This window comes from Gracilinanus agilis, chromosome 2 (assembly GCF_016433145.1).
Source record: "Gracilinanus agilis isolate LMUSP501 chromosome 2, AgileGrace, whole genome shotgun sequence".
In the NCBI taxonomy this organism is placed as follows: Eukaryota; Metazoa; Chordata; class Mammalia; order Didelphimorphia; family Didelphidae; genus Gracilinanus; species Gracilinanus agilis.
The window spans coordinates 36990665-37007509 of NC_058131.1; the positions used below are offsets into that span (position 1 = coordinate 36990665).

General features: G+C 36.9%; 1 protein-coding gene across 1 annotated transcript in view; it reads left to right on the top strand.

Moving 5' to 3' along the window:
- Positions 1–16845, top strand: part of LOC123233177 (zinc finger protein 850-like) — a 282653-nt gene that overhangs the window by 247014 nt on the left and 18794 nt on the right. Inside the window, exon 5 of the mRNA XM_044659326.1 lies at positions 7441–8319. Within this exon, the coding sequence (XP_044515261.1) occupies positions 7441–8319 (879 nt within the window). The remainder of the gene's footprint in view (positions 1–7440; positions 8320–16845) is intronic.

The following is a 16845-nucleotide window of genomic DNA, read 5'->3' on the forward strand; positions in this document are numbered from 1 at the left end:
ATAATCAATATTAATCTTTTTTACAGTAATAGAAGTTTTAAAATACATTTGTTCCAATATTAATGCATACCCAAAAAGCTTTAAACTATAGAAATAATGCCATTGATTGTTTAAAATATTATGGGACTTTACTTAATGATTCTATCTGATTCCAGGAGAATGGAATGCAAAAGGGCCACTGTACAGTGCCAAAGAAGCACAGGGCTAACCTGCATGGTGCCAATTGAGCACAAGGTCAAAGAGACCAACCAATCCCACTGGGATTGATGAGATTTCAACCAAGACAAGAGGACTTAACTTGTTTGGTGTTTGACAGAGATAGGACTTCCTTTGAACCCTTGTTAACAAGCACCTCACTTTGGCTGCCATTCTGGCTCCTATAATCTAGTCCCTTTTCTGTCTCTCATAGCATGGCAAACTTTTTGTAGTCCTGGCTACTGATTGGGTAAATGTAAAATTACATAAATCTCTTTAATTGGGCCCTGATTCAAGGAACTGTTATAGGTTTATTTTTCCTTTACTTAGAATTTTTTTAGACATGACTTTGATATTTTATATTTCATCCACAAGTTATTTTTTCTCTTTTATTTGGATTTTTTGATGTTTTTGATTTCTTTTGTCAATTGATGCATATACCTCATAACTCAGCCATGCATTCCTGATTCCTGTGTTTGCTATTATCCACCTCAGTGGGGAACTATGTTATTGTTGTGAACTTTGATTTGAATTTGAGTATTTTTAGGATAAGAAACTTGCTACCTCCCAGAATCCAGAAGACAAACCTGTTTAGAGAAGGTTCCACGAACATGCCTGCAAAAACCACGTTCTGCACCAGAAGATCCAGATTGAACTTTGGGATGTGAATTGAATTAAGAGGGGTTGAAAGCATTTGTTTTGAATACATACTCTTATTCCAAAGGGGACTGCCCCCAATTGACTTTTTGTCAAAGTAGCAATCACTGGTTTTGCTCTTTTTTCTCTTTTATTTCCCTTTTATCCCCAAATTATTGTAATTTCCCTTTAAAACCTGTCCAGGGTCACAATTGGTAAGTGTCTGATGCCAGATTTGAACTCAGGAAGATGTCTTCCTGACTCCATGACTGACAATCTACCTACTGTACTACCTGACTTCCCATAAATAAATATATGTACCCATATGTTCCCATAAATAAAAAATATATATGCACCAACCAGTTAAATTTAAGATAGTTTGGGAGTGAAGACACTAGCAGCTGGGGCACTAGGAAAGGTTTCTGGTAGAAAATTAACACCTAAGCTGCATCTCAAAGGAAGAAAAGGAATGAATTCCAGTCAAATGGATTGGTCAGTGAAAAGTACTACTAGGTAGTACTAAGTATAGGAAGTCATTTTCCTCCGCTATTTTTTGTATCCCCAATGCCTGATAAATAGTATTTTATAAAGTTTTATTAATAATAAACTAACATAGAAAACTAAACTAAAGTAAGACACCTAGCTAACCCAGCCTGCTCATGAGAGCAAAAAAAGCAAGAGAGAGGTAGAGCCTCTGAACTTATACAAATGTGACCACGCAAACGTGGACAAAGGGAAAAGCATTCTAGGTAATACAGAAAGGAATTTTGGGTAATGTAGTTTTAGGGGTTCAAGATATTTCTAACTTTACATTCCTCCTGCGATCCTTTTGACCAAGTAGGGGAGAAACACAGCAAGATCTGTTCTTAGAGGCAGTTATTCAATTTTAGCTTCTCATTCCCTCCTTCAGTGGAGTATCTAATCCTATAAATGATTATATAGATGACAATATTTTTTTTTTTGCAAAGAGGTGGCTTCTATGCCTAAGTTTGATAGCTATATAAATGAATTTTCCCAAAAGGTGCTTACTCTCTTATTGTAACAATAGACTTGGGATAGGATATGTAAAAAGGCAAGACAAATTATTCTACATTGTATCAAATAAATTATCTCTAATAAAATATATTTAGTCACTAAGCATTCTCAAACAAACTATAGACAGTACACCCCATAGACCAAGGGTCGGCAACCTTTTTGGCCATGAGAGCCATAAACGCCACATCTTTTAAAATGTAATTTCGTGAGAGCTGTACAGTGCTCACAGTGTGCGCTCCTGTAACAGTGCCTGAAAAAACATGGACTTTATGGCTTCTGCAGAAAGAGCCATACGTTGCAGATCCCTGCCATAGACTAATGCTCTTGGATCTTCTTTAAACTATTTTGCAAAATATCTGTAAAAAGCTAACTTTTGTGAATTTGCTGTCCCACTTGATATTATTTCCCGAGAAGCTGTAATTTGCGCATGATCAGAGCAGGGTTTCTGATCATGTTCAGATGAAGAGTATACTGAATTTCAGAGAACACTGGGGTGTCTGACCTCTTTTATCTCTTTTAGAAATGGGAGGTCTTCTACTGCACCGGTTTTCCTATGAGCCTCTCCTGGGGACAGTTTCAACACATGTTCTTGAAGGTGTCCGTGTAAGACTCTTAAGTATGAACTGAGGGCATAGATTCAAGACAGTAAAGTTAAGAGTCATAATTGCCAAATTTCCCCCCAAAATTCTTTGACAAAATGATTCCAGAAAATGCCAAGTCAAATTCTGAGTGGAAAAGCCAACAAAAAGTTACAAGTCATTTTTCTAGCTTTAAGAATTTAAATTTAGGTTTTATGCTAACTATGAAAATTCTAAAGTAATATCATGGTTGTTACTGATTTGAAAATATTACAGCTTAAATAAAAATGACTTTTAGCAGCCTTATTTACAAAGATGTGGAGTGTAAAAGCTAAGTGACTCTAGTGTGGCAGGCAGCGCATCAGTCTCGTAAGCTGAAGGTCCTGAGTTCGATCCTCTGCGGATGTGGTACAATGGGAGAAGCTTCTAAGGCAAAAGGAGTCACTTAGCTTTTACTCTAGGGTCCATTATTCAGTCTGCAACTGCTAGTCTGAGATTCCCTTCAGGGTGGATTTTCATGGGAACAGGGAACAGGGAAAAGGCACAAGCTTTGGGGGTCTCCAACCTACAAGCTATTCCTAAAACTTGGGGTTCATCAGATCTCACTAGGCCACAAGTTTTGGGTTTCTAGATCCCATGCAGTGATTCCCAAAGTGGGCGCCACTGCCCCCTGGTGGGTGCTGCAGCGATCCAGGATGGCGGTGATGGCCACAGGTGCATTTTGGGGCTGTGAATAACTGTAAGGGGGCGGTGATAGTATGTGACAGGTGGCACTAAGTAATATTTTTTCTGGAAAGGGGGCGGTAGGCCAAAAAAGTTTGGGAACCACTGTAGATGTGGACACAGCCAAGATGGTTTACTAGGGTGAGGCCAACGACCATGCTTTCAGCTTCTTGTAGACACAGATGAGGGTTGGGTGAAAGGCAGACCCCAAAGAAGGATGAGGGCGAATGGCACTATAGAGGGCTTTACTAGCGGTTGAGGAAGGCGCATCTGTGCAGAGGTGGAGCTCGCCCTGTGGGCGGGATGTGGGCGTGGTGCGGAGGCAGAGGTGGATTCCAGCTTCTGGCACTTCCTTACCTCAGAACCCCAGAGCTGTCCTGAGTCTCCAAAAGTCTCAGTCCTTCCTTTTGTGAAGAGTCCCAGGGAGTGAGTTCACTCCTTGCCAGTCTTGGTCCATACTTCCTGGGGCCTCGTCTCCTCCTCCTAGCATCCTCCTGGGTACCACCTTTTCCAGGAAACCTTCCCTGATGCTGAAAAGAGCTCTGCCCCTTCTTGAAAGCACCACCGCTGTTCTGTCTCCTAAAGTGATTGCAACCTCGAGGCAGAGTCACCTCCCAGAGACCAAGGACTGTTTCCTTCTGGTCCTTCATCAGCCCCAGCCCCGGGCCTCCTCCCTGGTCTTCCCCTCAGTAGAGAAGTGGGAATTTGTGTCCAGTAAGGAGGGGAGACCTGCACCTTTTGCCCCGCTTCTCATGGTGCCCATTTCCTCCCCAGCTCTGTCTCCTGTGGCCTCTGCTTTCCAGGAGGTAGGAGTCCTGAGGAGGAGGGGATGGCGCCTGTGCCCCTGCCGGCTAGGTCTTGCCAGGTGAGTGCCAGTTTCTTCTTTCCTGAAATGCCATCTTAAAGCAAAGACCTCAGGCACATTTCTTTCTCATGTACTATCACTGAATTTTTTGTCTTTCAGGGAACCGTATATTTAGGGCTAAAAGATATATAGTTTAACTGTTCATATCCTTTCTTAATAAAATCACCTCACATTTACTTTGTTTTCTTAAACTATTTTAGATTTTGAGTTCTAAATAATTGTCCTTCTACTAGTCCCTTCCTCATCCGTTGAGAAGACAAGCAAAAGGACATCCAGTATGCAGGTGAATTGTACATTTCCACATTAGCTCTGTTGTAAATATAAAAAAGAAATTGAAAAAATATGCTTTCATCTGCTCTCAGAGTTCATTAATACTCTATTCATTTTTCATGAGCTCTTTTGAATTTTCATTGACCATTACTATTAATAGACGGAGAGAAAGCTTTTGAGAAGATTTTTGTTGTCCTTCAGTTTTATTAAAGCCAACCCTTCATTATCCCTATGAGGTAAGACAGAGATACTGGAATGACTTGTGTTTTCTTTATCTAGTTTTCCCAGTTTTACTTTTAAAACTGAGTTGAATAGAGGTAAAGTGATTTGCCCAGAGTTACTTAGATAGTCAGTTTCTTAGGTTAGATTTGAATTCAGTTCTTTCTAACTGCAGGCCTGGCTACCCTTTGATATTATGCAACACTTGTTAAAAAATATAGAACATAAGGGAGCAGCTAGGTGGCTCAGTAGATAGAGAGCCAGGCCTAGAGATGGGAGGTCTTAGGTTCAAATCTGGCAATTTTCACCATACATTTTCTGTAATTATAAGATCCAAATTGTGTCCCATCCCCTTTCCTTTCCTTTGCTTTGCCTTCCCCATCTTAGAGATGGTAAACAATTTGGTCTGGGCCATATATGTATTATCAAGCAAAACATACTTCCACAGTGGTCATTATAAGAACATTCATATAAAACTAAAACATTAAATAAAACCATAAAAAAAACGAACGTGAAAGATAGTGTGCTTTGATCTGCATCTGACTCCCAACAGTTCTTTCTCTGTAGGGAGATAGAATTCTTTGTCATAAATCTTTCAGAATTGTACCAGGTTATTGTATTGTTGAGAGTAACAAAGTCTTTTACAGTTGATCATCGAACAATATTGCTATTACTCTAATTTCCACTTATTTTGTTCTGTATCAGTTCATGTAGATCAGTGATTCCCAAAGTGGGCGCTACTGCCCCCTGGTGGGTGTTGTAGCGATCCAGGGGATCAGTGATGGCTACAGGTACATTTATCTTTCCTATTAATTGCTATTAAAATTTAAAAAAAAGTAATTTCCAAGGGGCTAAGTAATATTTTTTTCTGGAAAGGGAGCGGTAGGCCAAAAAAGTTTGGGAACCACTGATGTAGATCTTTCTAGCTTTTTCTGAAATCATCCTGATTATCATTTCTTGTAGCACAATAGTAGTCCATCTCCAACATATACTACATTTTGTTTAGCCATTCTCCAGTTGGTGGATGTCCCCTCAATTTCAAATTCCTTGCTATGACTAAAAACTGCTTATATTATTGTATAAGTAGATCCTTTCTCCTTTTTTATGATCTCTTTGATATACAAACCCAGTAGTTGTATCACAGGATCAAAGGATATGCACAGTTTTATAGCCCTTGGTGTAGTTCCTAATTGCTCTCCAGAATGGTTGCATCAGCTCACACTTCCACCAACAATGCATCAGTGTCCCAGTTTTGTGGGTCATCCATTCCTAAACATAATTTTGAAATATGCTGAGAAAATTATTTACCTGTACATAACTTTTGAGCCAGTAATATCACAATTAGGTCTAAAGAAATCAAAAGAAAATGACCTATATGCACAAAAATATTTATAACAAATCTTTTTTGTTGTGTCAAAGAATTGGCAGTTAAAGAAATCCATATCAATTTTGGAGTAACTGAACGTTATGGTTTACAATAGATGATCCAATAGGTATACAAAGTAATAGAAAGCTATTGTATTCAAAGAAATCATAAAAGGAACATTTTCAAAGACCCTGGGGAAGATTTGTATGAATGAATGCAGAGTGACATTAGCAACCCTTATATCGTTGTTCAAAACCTATTTCCATGTTATTCATATTTGCAGTAGAGTGATCTTTTAACATCAAAACCCTAAACATTTCCATATCTAACCACATGAGCGATTATATTCTTCATGCTTTTCTGCTCCCACAATTCTTTCTTTGGATATGGATAGTGTTCTTTCTCATAAGTTCCTCTGGATTGTCCTGGGTCATTGCATTGATGCTAGTACAGAAGTCCATTACATTCTATTTTACCACAGTGTACACAGTATTGGTCTCTGTGTACAATGTTCTTCTGGCTCTGCTCCTTTCACTCTGCATCAATTCCTGGAGGTCTTTCCAGTTCACATGGAATTCCTCCAGTTTATTATTCCTTTGAGCACAATAGTATTCCATCACCAACATATACCACAATTTGTTCAGCCATTCTCCAATAGAAGGATATACCCTCATTTTCCAGTTTTTTGCCACCATAAAAAATGAGGCTATAAATATTTTTGTACAAGTCTGTTTATCTATGATCTCTTTGGGGGTACAAACCCAACAATGGTATGGCTGGATCAAAGGGCAGGCATTCTTTTATAGCCCTTTGAGCATGATTCCAAATTGCCATCCAGAATGGTTGGATCATTTCACAACTCCACCAGCAATGCATTAATGTCCCAATTTTGCCACATCCCCTCCAACATTCATCACTCTCCCCTTCTATCATTTTAGCCAATCTGCTAGGTATGAGGTGATACCTCAGAGTTGTTTTGGTTTGCATTTCTCTAATTATTAGAGATTTAGAACACTTTCTCATGTGCTTATTGATAGTTTTGATTTCTTTATCTGAAAATTGCCTATTCATGTCTCTTGCCCATTTATCAATTGGGGAATGGCTTGATTGTTTTATACAATTGATTTAACTCCTTGTATATTTCAGTAATTAGACCCCTGTCAGAGTTTTTTGTTATAAAGATTTTTTCCCCAATTTGTTGTTTCCCTTCTGATTTTGGCTACATTGTTTTTGTTTGTACAAAAACTTTTTAGTTTAATATAATCAAAATCATTTATTTTACATTTTGTAATTTTCTCTGACTCTTGCTTGGTTTTAAAATCTTTCCTTTCCTGATATGATCCTATTTCATCAGATTTCCTTTTTAATCTGTTTATTTCATGTCTTTTTTTTATCATATTTTCACATAATATAAAATGATCATTAGTGAAAGACTAGTGAGACTAGTCTCAAATGGGAAGTCAAGAGAGTATCTCTAAAATCTTTGAGGAACTAAAAACCTCATAAAAGGGAATCAATCAGAATTCATCAGCTCTTGATTCTTTTTTTCAGAGAGCAAAGCACGTCCTGGAGATAATCCTTATGAATGTAATGAATGTGGGAAGGCCTTTAGGAATAAGAAACAACTTGCCATGCATCAAAGAATTCATGCTGGAAATATTCTTTATGAATGCAAGGAGTGTGGGAAGTCTTTCTATTCCAGCAAAGATCTTATTCAACATCAAAGAATTCATATTGGAGAGAAACCTTATGAATGTAGTGAATATGGAAAGGTTTTTGCAATGAAGTCATATCTTACTGCGCATCAGAGAATTCATACTGGGGAGAAACCTTATGAATGTAGCGAATGTGAGAAAACCTTCAGGAATAAGACACAACTTACTGTAAATCAGAGAATTCATACTGGAGAGAAACCCTATCATTGTAGTAAATGTGGAAAGGCCTTCAGGACGAAAGGACATCTTACTGGCCATCAGAGAATTCATAATGGAGAGAAATCTTATGACTGTAATAAATGTGGAAAGGCCTTCAGGAATAAGACACAACTTACTGTGCATCAGAGAATTCATACTTGTGAAAAACCTTATGAATGTAGTAAATGTGGGAAGGCCTTCAGGATGAAGGAACAACTTACTGTGCATCAGAGAATTTATATTGCAGAGAAATCTTATGAATGTGCTAAATGTGGAAAGGCCTTCAGAGTGAAGGCACATCTTACTATGCATCATAGAATTCATACTGGAAAGAAAGTTTATGAATGTAAGGAATGTGGGAAAACTTTCCCCTACAACTCAGTTCTTATTCAACATCAAAGAATTCATACTGGAGAGAAACCTTATGAATGTAGTGACTGTGGAAAGAGCTTTGGGATAAAGTCACATCTTACTGTGCATCAAAAAATTCATACTGCAGAGAGACCTTATGAATGTAGTGTATGTGGGAAGACCTTCAGACGGAAGATGCATCTTATTCATCATCATATAATTCATTCAGAGAAGAATTAAGAGTATAATGCATCTGGGAAAGTCTTTAGGCTGCGGACATTAACCTAGAGAGATTCCTCATGAATGTAAGTAATGTGAGATGGCCTTAGTTTAAATTTAAGTATGTTTTTAAAAATTTTCTTGTTTTTTTTTTTTGGTGACATGCCTATTGCAGAAATGTTTTTTACATGATTTTATATGTGTAATTGATGTATTGATTGGCTTCTCAATGGTGAAGGGAGAGATAATTTTGAAGTCAAAATTTTAAAAAGAGTGGTAAAACTACATAAGTAATAATTTTTTTGAATGATGAAAAAATGTTTGGAGTCATCCACAACATGAATCAGATTATTGAACTCTAAGACTTGGGTCTTTGTACAGCAGAGAGGAAAAGTCTAAGGTTTTTGCCTGCCTCTGTGAACCACAACAATCTACCTGCCACTTCCAGTCAAATGGGTTCAAAGTCCAAAGGAGGCCAATTTATGGAGGTCCAAACTTCAGCTCTAGGGTAATGGAAAAACTTATGTGCCAGAAGCCAGCCAGCAGCTCCAAATATTCTGGGAGGTGGATCGGTTTAGCAGAGAGAGAGAGAGAGAGAGAGAGAGAGAGAGAGAGAGAGAGAGAGAGNNNGAGAGAGAGAGAGAGAGAGAGAGAGAGAGAGAGAGAGAGAGAGAGAGAGAGAGTCGGAGACACAATGGAGTTGTGGAAGCTGTTCTGAGAACTTCCTGTTACATCTTTATTCTTTATACTTTTTTTCTCAAGGTCCCAGATGCTGGCAAGATTTACATTTTTCCTCTAAACAGAGTAGAGCTCAAGGTTACATGAAAATTGGCAAGCAGAGTACAGTTTTTCATATAGATTACATTTTAGTCTAAACAGAATTCAAGGCTACCAAGACTTTGTTATCCAATTATTATTTTGATAACAGACTTTCAACATATTTTAAAGGGTATGTTAAGTGTGAGAACCTTTTAAATTTATGCAGTTAAGTTCAGCTTGAGAAAGTAGTGAAGCAAGAAAGTATTTTGATTTGCCATGCTATGTCCTTCAAATTTCTGAGGCAGAGAGAGATTAAAAGCAGCTTCTGCTATTTTGCTGAGGGTATGAACTATTAACTCATTAAATGCTGGTTTGCTATAGGGTGTTTAGGGGATTTTTATAAGGGGATTTCTGTATCTAGACTATAAAACTTGGAGTTTTCCTAAAGATATAGATTATAATAATTTCAATAATAAAAAGTGTTGGTCAGAAGGGAGTCACACCAAGAGGTTTGATTGGGTTTTCCATCCATCCTGTGGCCCGATTTTCAGATCACAGAGTCAGTGTAGGACTGTGTCAAACTGCACTGACTTGATGGAATCTTGTTCCTCTGGGGGGGGACATTTATGAGTGACTATTGTACACACCAGTCAGAAGTTGGTTCTGTAGCCATTTTGACCAATCTTATGAGAGAGTCACCTGGACATTTTGCCTCAAAAGAATTGGGAATGATCTTCATGTCATCATTAAAGACCCATTGCTTGAGCATTCTTATTCCCTTCACTATAATTGTCCCATTGGGTTCATTATCTGAAGTTGCTGTTCCTCTTCCACTCCCTTTTCAATGATTTTGAGGCTTTGCCCCACTTCTTGGTAGGTAAGTAGGTAATATGTAATCTGTTTGTAAAGACAGACATGTCCAGACCTCCTGAGATAGAATATGAATAGACCACCATTAGGTACAGAATAAACATAAAGAGAATAAGTACAAATAAATAGAAATAGTAAGTTCAAAGGAATGGCAGTGATTGGCCAAATGAAGGAGAAATTTTGAGCTTTTGTACTTCCTTTCTATTCCCTTGCTCTCACAGACCATGCTCTTCCTCTACACAGGAGAGAATTGAGGAGGGGAACTAAAATTGAAAGGAGCTAGAACGGATAGGGACCTCAGCAGCAAAAAGCTTTACAGTGGGCAGTGGGCAGGAGAGGGAAAGGAAGAGATTAGGTTGGTTCTCCCAAATGGCCATTAATAAATATGTAATATGTGTAGGTTATGACTCTGTGAATTATAAGCAAGCATTTATCTTTTTTTCATGAATCTATCATAAGTCACTGTCTCCAACATATTTGGGGAATATGTGGCCTTTTATCAATAAGAAACTAATAATATGGTTTTCCCAGTCAGAAGAAAATGACAAAGGATGGTGATTTGTAAGCTAGAGCAGGCAGAAGGAATAGAACCTTTGGAGCTGGTTGGAGAGCTGACAGCAAATGAATGGCAGTGTTATCCAAATCTGAATCTAATCCTTGTCCACCCACTTAAAGTGTAATTTGTCAGGTTAAGTTATTGCTGTTATGTTGCAATTGGAAACCAGTTGAATTTATTCCCACTCCACTTCCTTCTCTTCCTCGTCCTACTTGATCAACTGACATTACTTACCCTTAAGTAATGCTTATTTTGCTTGCAATTTTATAAATGGTTTTTGACAGCAGGCAAAAATCAGCTGATTTTTTATTGCATTCTTAGCAAATATTTTCCATATTTAGACCTCCTTGGGGAAGGAAAAAGAGGAACATTAGGTCATATAATTAGCCAGAAGCCTCATATTAAATAAAGTTTCTTTCCCTCTTTTTTATCTGTCTCTTTCTCCCACCCATCAACGCTTATGGAAACATGAAGATAGTATTTGTGTGTTTTATTATGTTAGAGATGTTAAGGTCTTTTTGTTCTATTTTTCAACAAATCCTTTTTAAGACTAAAGCCTAATATATTATAGATGGTTTCTGGAACTTGCTATTTGTTCTAAACAACAGCTATAATTGTTTATTGTTTGCTTTTAATTCAAATATAGCTAACCAGGAGCAGCTTTTGTTACAATTGAGTCATTTTCCCTCATGCAAGATCTGGAGCTCCAAAGTGTCTTCATAAAAGGGCACAGTTTTGTAAAAGGGCAATGTTTTGTGAATGTTCCCTAGAAGCTTCTGTTTCCTCTTGCTTTTCCTTACAAGTCCCCCAATTTCAGGAGAAAGCATGACATGGAAATGGGCCAGCCCTGCCTATGAAGTTAACTAAGAAGTGACTTCCTTAGTAAGCATCTTAGAATTCCAGTAATCACTTGTTATAGAATCCTTTAATGGACTAGAAAAAGTTGGTAATGAGATCATCTCACTTTATCTCACCTCTTGATTTGGATATCAGATGTCTGAAGGTGCTTCTTTACTGAGGGATAACAGTCTTTAATTCCATTCCCTTGGAAAACAAGGAGGCATATCTCAGCAGAAGTGGGAAGGGAAAGTTCCATCTCCTATCCACTCCCAGCTCTTATTTAAAACCCAAAAGCTATCTGACTATCTATTAATCTAATACCCAAATTGTCTTTAAGAAGGATGAGGATAAGGAGTCTGGGGTTGGCTTCCTAGGTAACCCAGAGTCCCAGGTGACAAACCTTTGGGATTACTTTAGGTAAGTGGACCTCTGACTAGTTGATCTTTGTTTTCCAGGAAAAAGGCAGTCTACTACAAGGCAATTCTCCAACCCAGGAATCCCTAATCTTTCCACAAGATTAATTCTTCTAAGAGATGCCAGAGCAAAGATCCAGCTTCCAGCTCAGTGGAAAGCTAGCTCAGGAGTGACAGTTAAAACTACTCAAATCCCAATATCCTCCTCTTCTTCCAGAATCTTCTTAAAGACAATCCATACTTTTGCCTTATTCCTTATTTACATTCCTACATATTCCTTGACCATTTATCAATTGGGGAATGGCTCAATTTTTTGTAAATTTGATTTAGTTCCTTATATATTTGGGAAATTAAACTTTTTTTTGTCAGAGAGTTTTATTATAAAATTTTTTTCCCAGTTTGTTGCATTCTTTCTAATTTTGGTTGTGTTGGTTTTGTTTGCACAAAACCTTTTTAATTTGATATAATCAAAATCATTCATTTTACAATTTGTAATGTTCTCTTTCTCTTGCTTGGTCTTAAATTCCTTCCTTTCCCATTGCTCTGACAGATATACTATTATATGTTCACCTAATTCATTTTTTATTTCATTCTTTATATTTAAGTCATATACCCATTTTGAATTTATCTTGGTATATAGGCTATGAGATGTTGACCTAAACCTGATTTTTCCCATACTGTTTTACAATTTTCCCAGCAGTTTTTGTCATATAGTGAGTTCTTGTCCAAAAAGCTGGGATCTTTGGGTTTATCAAACACTAGCTTGCTGAGGTCATTTGCCCCTTATCTATTCCATTGATCCACCCTTCTGTCTCTTAGCCAGTACCATATTGTTTTGATGGCCACTGTACAGTTTAAGATCTGGTGCTGCTGGACCCCTATCCTTCACATTTTTTTTTCATTATTTTCCTTGATACTCTTGATCTTTTGTTCTTCCAGATGAAGTTTGTTATATTTTTTCTAATCTCTATAAAGAAGTTTTTTGGTAGTTTGATAGGTATGGCACTGAATAAGTAAATTAGTTTAAGTAGGATTGTCATTTTTATTATATTAGCTCATCCTACTATTAGAATAGAAAATAAAGAAATAAATTTTGCTTGCTTTTGCAATCAGGTTGGCTCACTAACGGAATGCAAGGGAAAGTTTTCAAGGAGGATCAGGAAGATATTTAAAGAGGACCAGAGTGCAAGAGAGGGCTCTTTGGTTCCTTTGCCAGTGGAGCTTGAAGAGATCACTTCCTATCAGGGAGAATAACTGACTTTCTGTGGGAAGCCATTTGACTCTATAGCTGAGGTCTCTGATCAGCTATCCAGTCTCCAAATAGAAATATATCAACTGGATTTCCATCTGTTCCTATCTCCTATGTTCTTGAGTTCCAGTTTCTGAATTATATCTAAGTTACTGAGAAGAAGCTAACCTGAGACAAGAATATCTCTCTGTCAACAAGGATACCTGCAGCCTTGTGGACTGAGGCCTGGAGGGTGACTTTGCCATCTACTCTCACCCTATCAAAGAAACCTGAACTATAAACTTCCTACAAGGAATATTTTGGAGGGTCAATAGTCAGGAAAGCTAGATAGGGGATTTTGGGGATAGACAGAGAGTGTAGGGCAGTGGTTCCCAAACTTTTTTGGCCTACTGCCCCCTTTCCAGAAAAAATATTACTTGGCACCCCCTGGAAATTATGAAACTATTGAACTCAGAATAGAATATAAAACTAAAAAAGTGTGGCTATCACCGCCCCCCTGGATTGCTGCAGCACCCACCAGGGGGCAGTAGCGCCCACTTTGGGAATCACTGATGTAGGGTGCAGATAGCAGCAAGACCAGAAGAAAGATCCATGAGGATCTTATAGAATTGGAGGGAGGAGAAAAGAGAAATTTAGATTTAGGGAACTTCCCTTTGACCCTCCTTCCTTTACTTGTTTGAAACCTGCTAAATAAACCGTTTTTGTTTATACAAAAGAAAGTGAGATTGTGTTGTATACCAGAATCAGGTCTGAGGCCCACCATTCCATTCTATCAGCCTGACATAGACAGAGAACAGTACTTTATCAACTTATCATCTATAACTGTGAAATAACTGACTTATTTCACTACCCATGAGCAATTAATGTTTTTCCAGTTATTTAGATCCAGTTTAATTATGTGGAAAGTGTTTTGTAGCTGTGCATATAATTACTCTTTGTCTTGGCAGATAGATTCCTAAATACTTTATATTGCCTAGAGTGATTTTAAATGGGGTTTCTCTTTCTAACTCCTGCTGCTAAGTTTTGTTGGAAATATATAGAAATGCTGATGATTTATGTGGGTTTATTTTGTATCCTGCAACTTTGCTAAAGCCAATTCTTTCTACTAACCTTTTATTTATTTATTTTTGACACATATTATTTAATTCTTTACCATTAAATCATAGTTTTACTACATTTGATATTAAGTGTATCTTTGATGAACTGTATATTTCCCAAGTTGAACTTTGATTATAAACTATAAATTTACTAGGGGATTTCAGAAATTCCCAGACTACTGAAGCATGTTTATTTATATCTGTCTTTTAAAAAAATTATTTATTGAATTAATTTAGAATATTTTTCCGTGGTTACATGATTCATGTTCTTTTCTTCCCCTCCTTCACCCCCTCCCCCCGATAGCCAACAAGCAATTCCACTGGGTTTTACATGTATCATTGTTAAAAATCCATTTCCATATTATTACTATTTGTAATAGAGTTATAATTTAAAAACATCTCCAGTCATATCTCCATTGAACCATGTGATCAATCATGTTTTTCTTCTGTGTTTCTACTCCCACAGTTTTCTCTAGATGTGGATAGCATTCTTTCTCACAAGTCTGTAGTTTTCTTTCTCTGTTTTTGGTCTGCCTAGCTTTGGAATCAATACCATATTTGTGTCATAAAAAGAATTTGTTAAGACTCCTTTGTTTATTTTGTCAAAATAATTTGTATAGTATTCGAATTAGTTGTTCTTTAAATGTTTGATAGAATTCACTTGTGAATCCATCTGGCTCTGGGGATTTTTTTCTTAGGAGGTTCCTTGATGGCTTGTTCATTTTCTTTTTTCCAAGATGGGATTACTTAAGTATTCTATTTCCTCCTTTGGTAATCCAGGCAATTTATATTTTTGTAAATATTCATCCATTTCACCTAAATTTGTCATATTTATTGTATATAATTGAGCAAAATAGTTCTTAATAATTACCTTAATTTCCTCTTCATTAGCGGTGAGATCATCTTTGATATTGTTAATTGATTCTCTTCTTTTTTTTTATTAGATTAATCAGTGCTTTATTTTTTTTTCAAAGTACCAGCTCCTAGTCTTATATATTAGTTCAATAATTCTTTTACTTTCAATTTTATTAATTTCTCCTTCAGTTTTTAGGATTTCCAATTTAGTTTTTATCTGGAGATTCTTAATTTGTTCTTTTTCCAATTTTTTAAGTTGCAAGCCCAATTCATTGATCTCCTCCCTCTCTATTTTGTTGATATGGGCACTTAGAGATATAAATTTTCTCCCTAGTCCTGCTTTGCCTGTATCCCACAGATTTTGATATGTTGTCTCCTCATTGCCATTCTCTTTAATGAAATCCATAATTGTTTCTACGATTTGTTTTTTGATTCACTGGTTTTTAAGAATTAGATTTAGTTTCCAATTAATTTTAAATTTGCCTTTCCATGGACCCTTGTTAATTATAATTTTCACTGCAATATAATCTGAAAAAGTTGCATTTATTATTTCTGCTTTTCTGCATTTGTTTTCAGTATTTCTATGCCCTAGTACATGGTTGATCTTTGTATATGTACCATGTCCTGAAGAAGACAAGTTCTTTATCCCTGTTCGATTTTCTCCAGATATATATTAACTCTATTTTTCTAACATTTCATTCACTTCCCTTACTTCTTTCTTATTTATTTTTTGGTTCAATTTATCTAATTCGGAAAGGGAAAGGTTGAGATCCCCGAACTAGTACCGTCTTGCTATCTATTTCCTCTTTAAGCTCCTTTAATTTCTCCTTTAGAAATCTAGATACTATACCATTTGGTGCATAAATGTTTAGTAATGATATTACTTCATTGTTTATAGTACCTTTTAGCAAAATGTAATTTCCTTCCTTATCTCTTTTAACCAGATCAATTTCTACTTTTTCTTTCTCTGGCATCATGATTGCTATTCCTGCTTTTTTTTTTACTTTAGATGATGCATAATAAATTCTGCTCCAGCCTTTTACCTTGAATCTATGTGTGTGTCACCCTGCCTCAAATGTGTTTATTGTAAACAATATTATAGAGTAGGATTATGGTTTTTAATCCACTCTGCTATTTGCTTTTGTTTTAAGGGTGAGTTCATCCCATTCACAGAGTTATGATTACTGTGTATTGCCTTCCATCATATTATCCCCTTTAGATCCTGCTCTATTCCCTTTCTCTCTTTTCCTCACCAATATTTTGCTTTTTGTCACTCTCTCCACTTCCCCCTCCCTCTAATTACTTCCCTCTACCCTTGTCTTATTTCCCTTCTACTTATCTGTAGATGTAAGGTGTAAAAAGGGGTTTTGGTTGGGTGAATACTAAAAGGTTTGGTCACCAGGGAATTGAATAATTATCCATCCCCAATTAAAAAATAACCTCAAGTCAAAATGACTTATGGAAGTTTATTTACAAATGAAAAGAGGAAGAGAAAACAAGAAAATCAGAGAGAGGATAGTGATAGGATAAGTAATCTAACACACTAAGTAATTTGCTCCATCCCCTAGTTTAATCTAGGTAGATCTAATTTGTCCTCAACCAGAGGAAGCTCAGTCTTGAGCTCAAGGCAGGAGGGCTGGAGGGCCCCAGAGGTGAATGAAGTGGAAGCTTCAGTCACAGAGTCTCTTTTGAAAGAACAGTTCCTTTAGAGAAGTCCAGGAAGATTTAGTCTTTATACGCATCACTTATAATTCCAAAGGAGAGATTAACAGCAATCTCACTTAGTTCAAGATCTCAGCCAGCAGTCAGAGCTCCTCCAGGTCCTAGTCACCCACC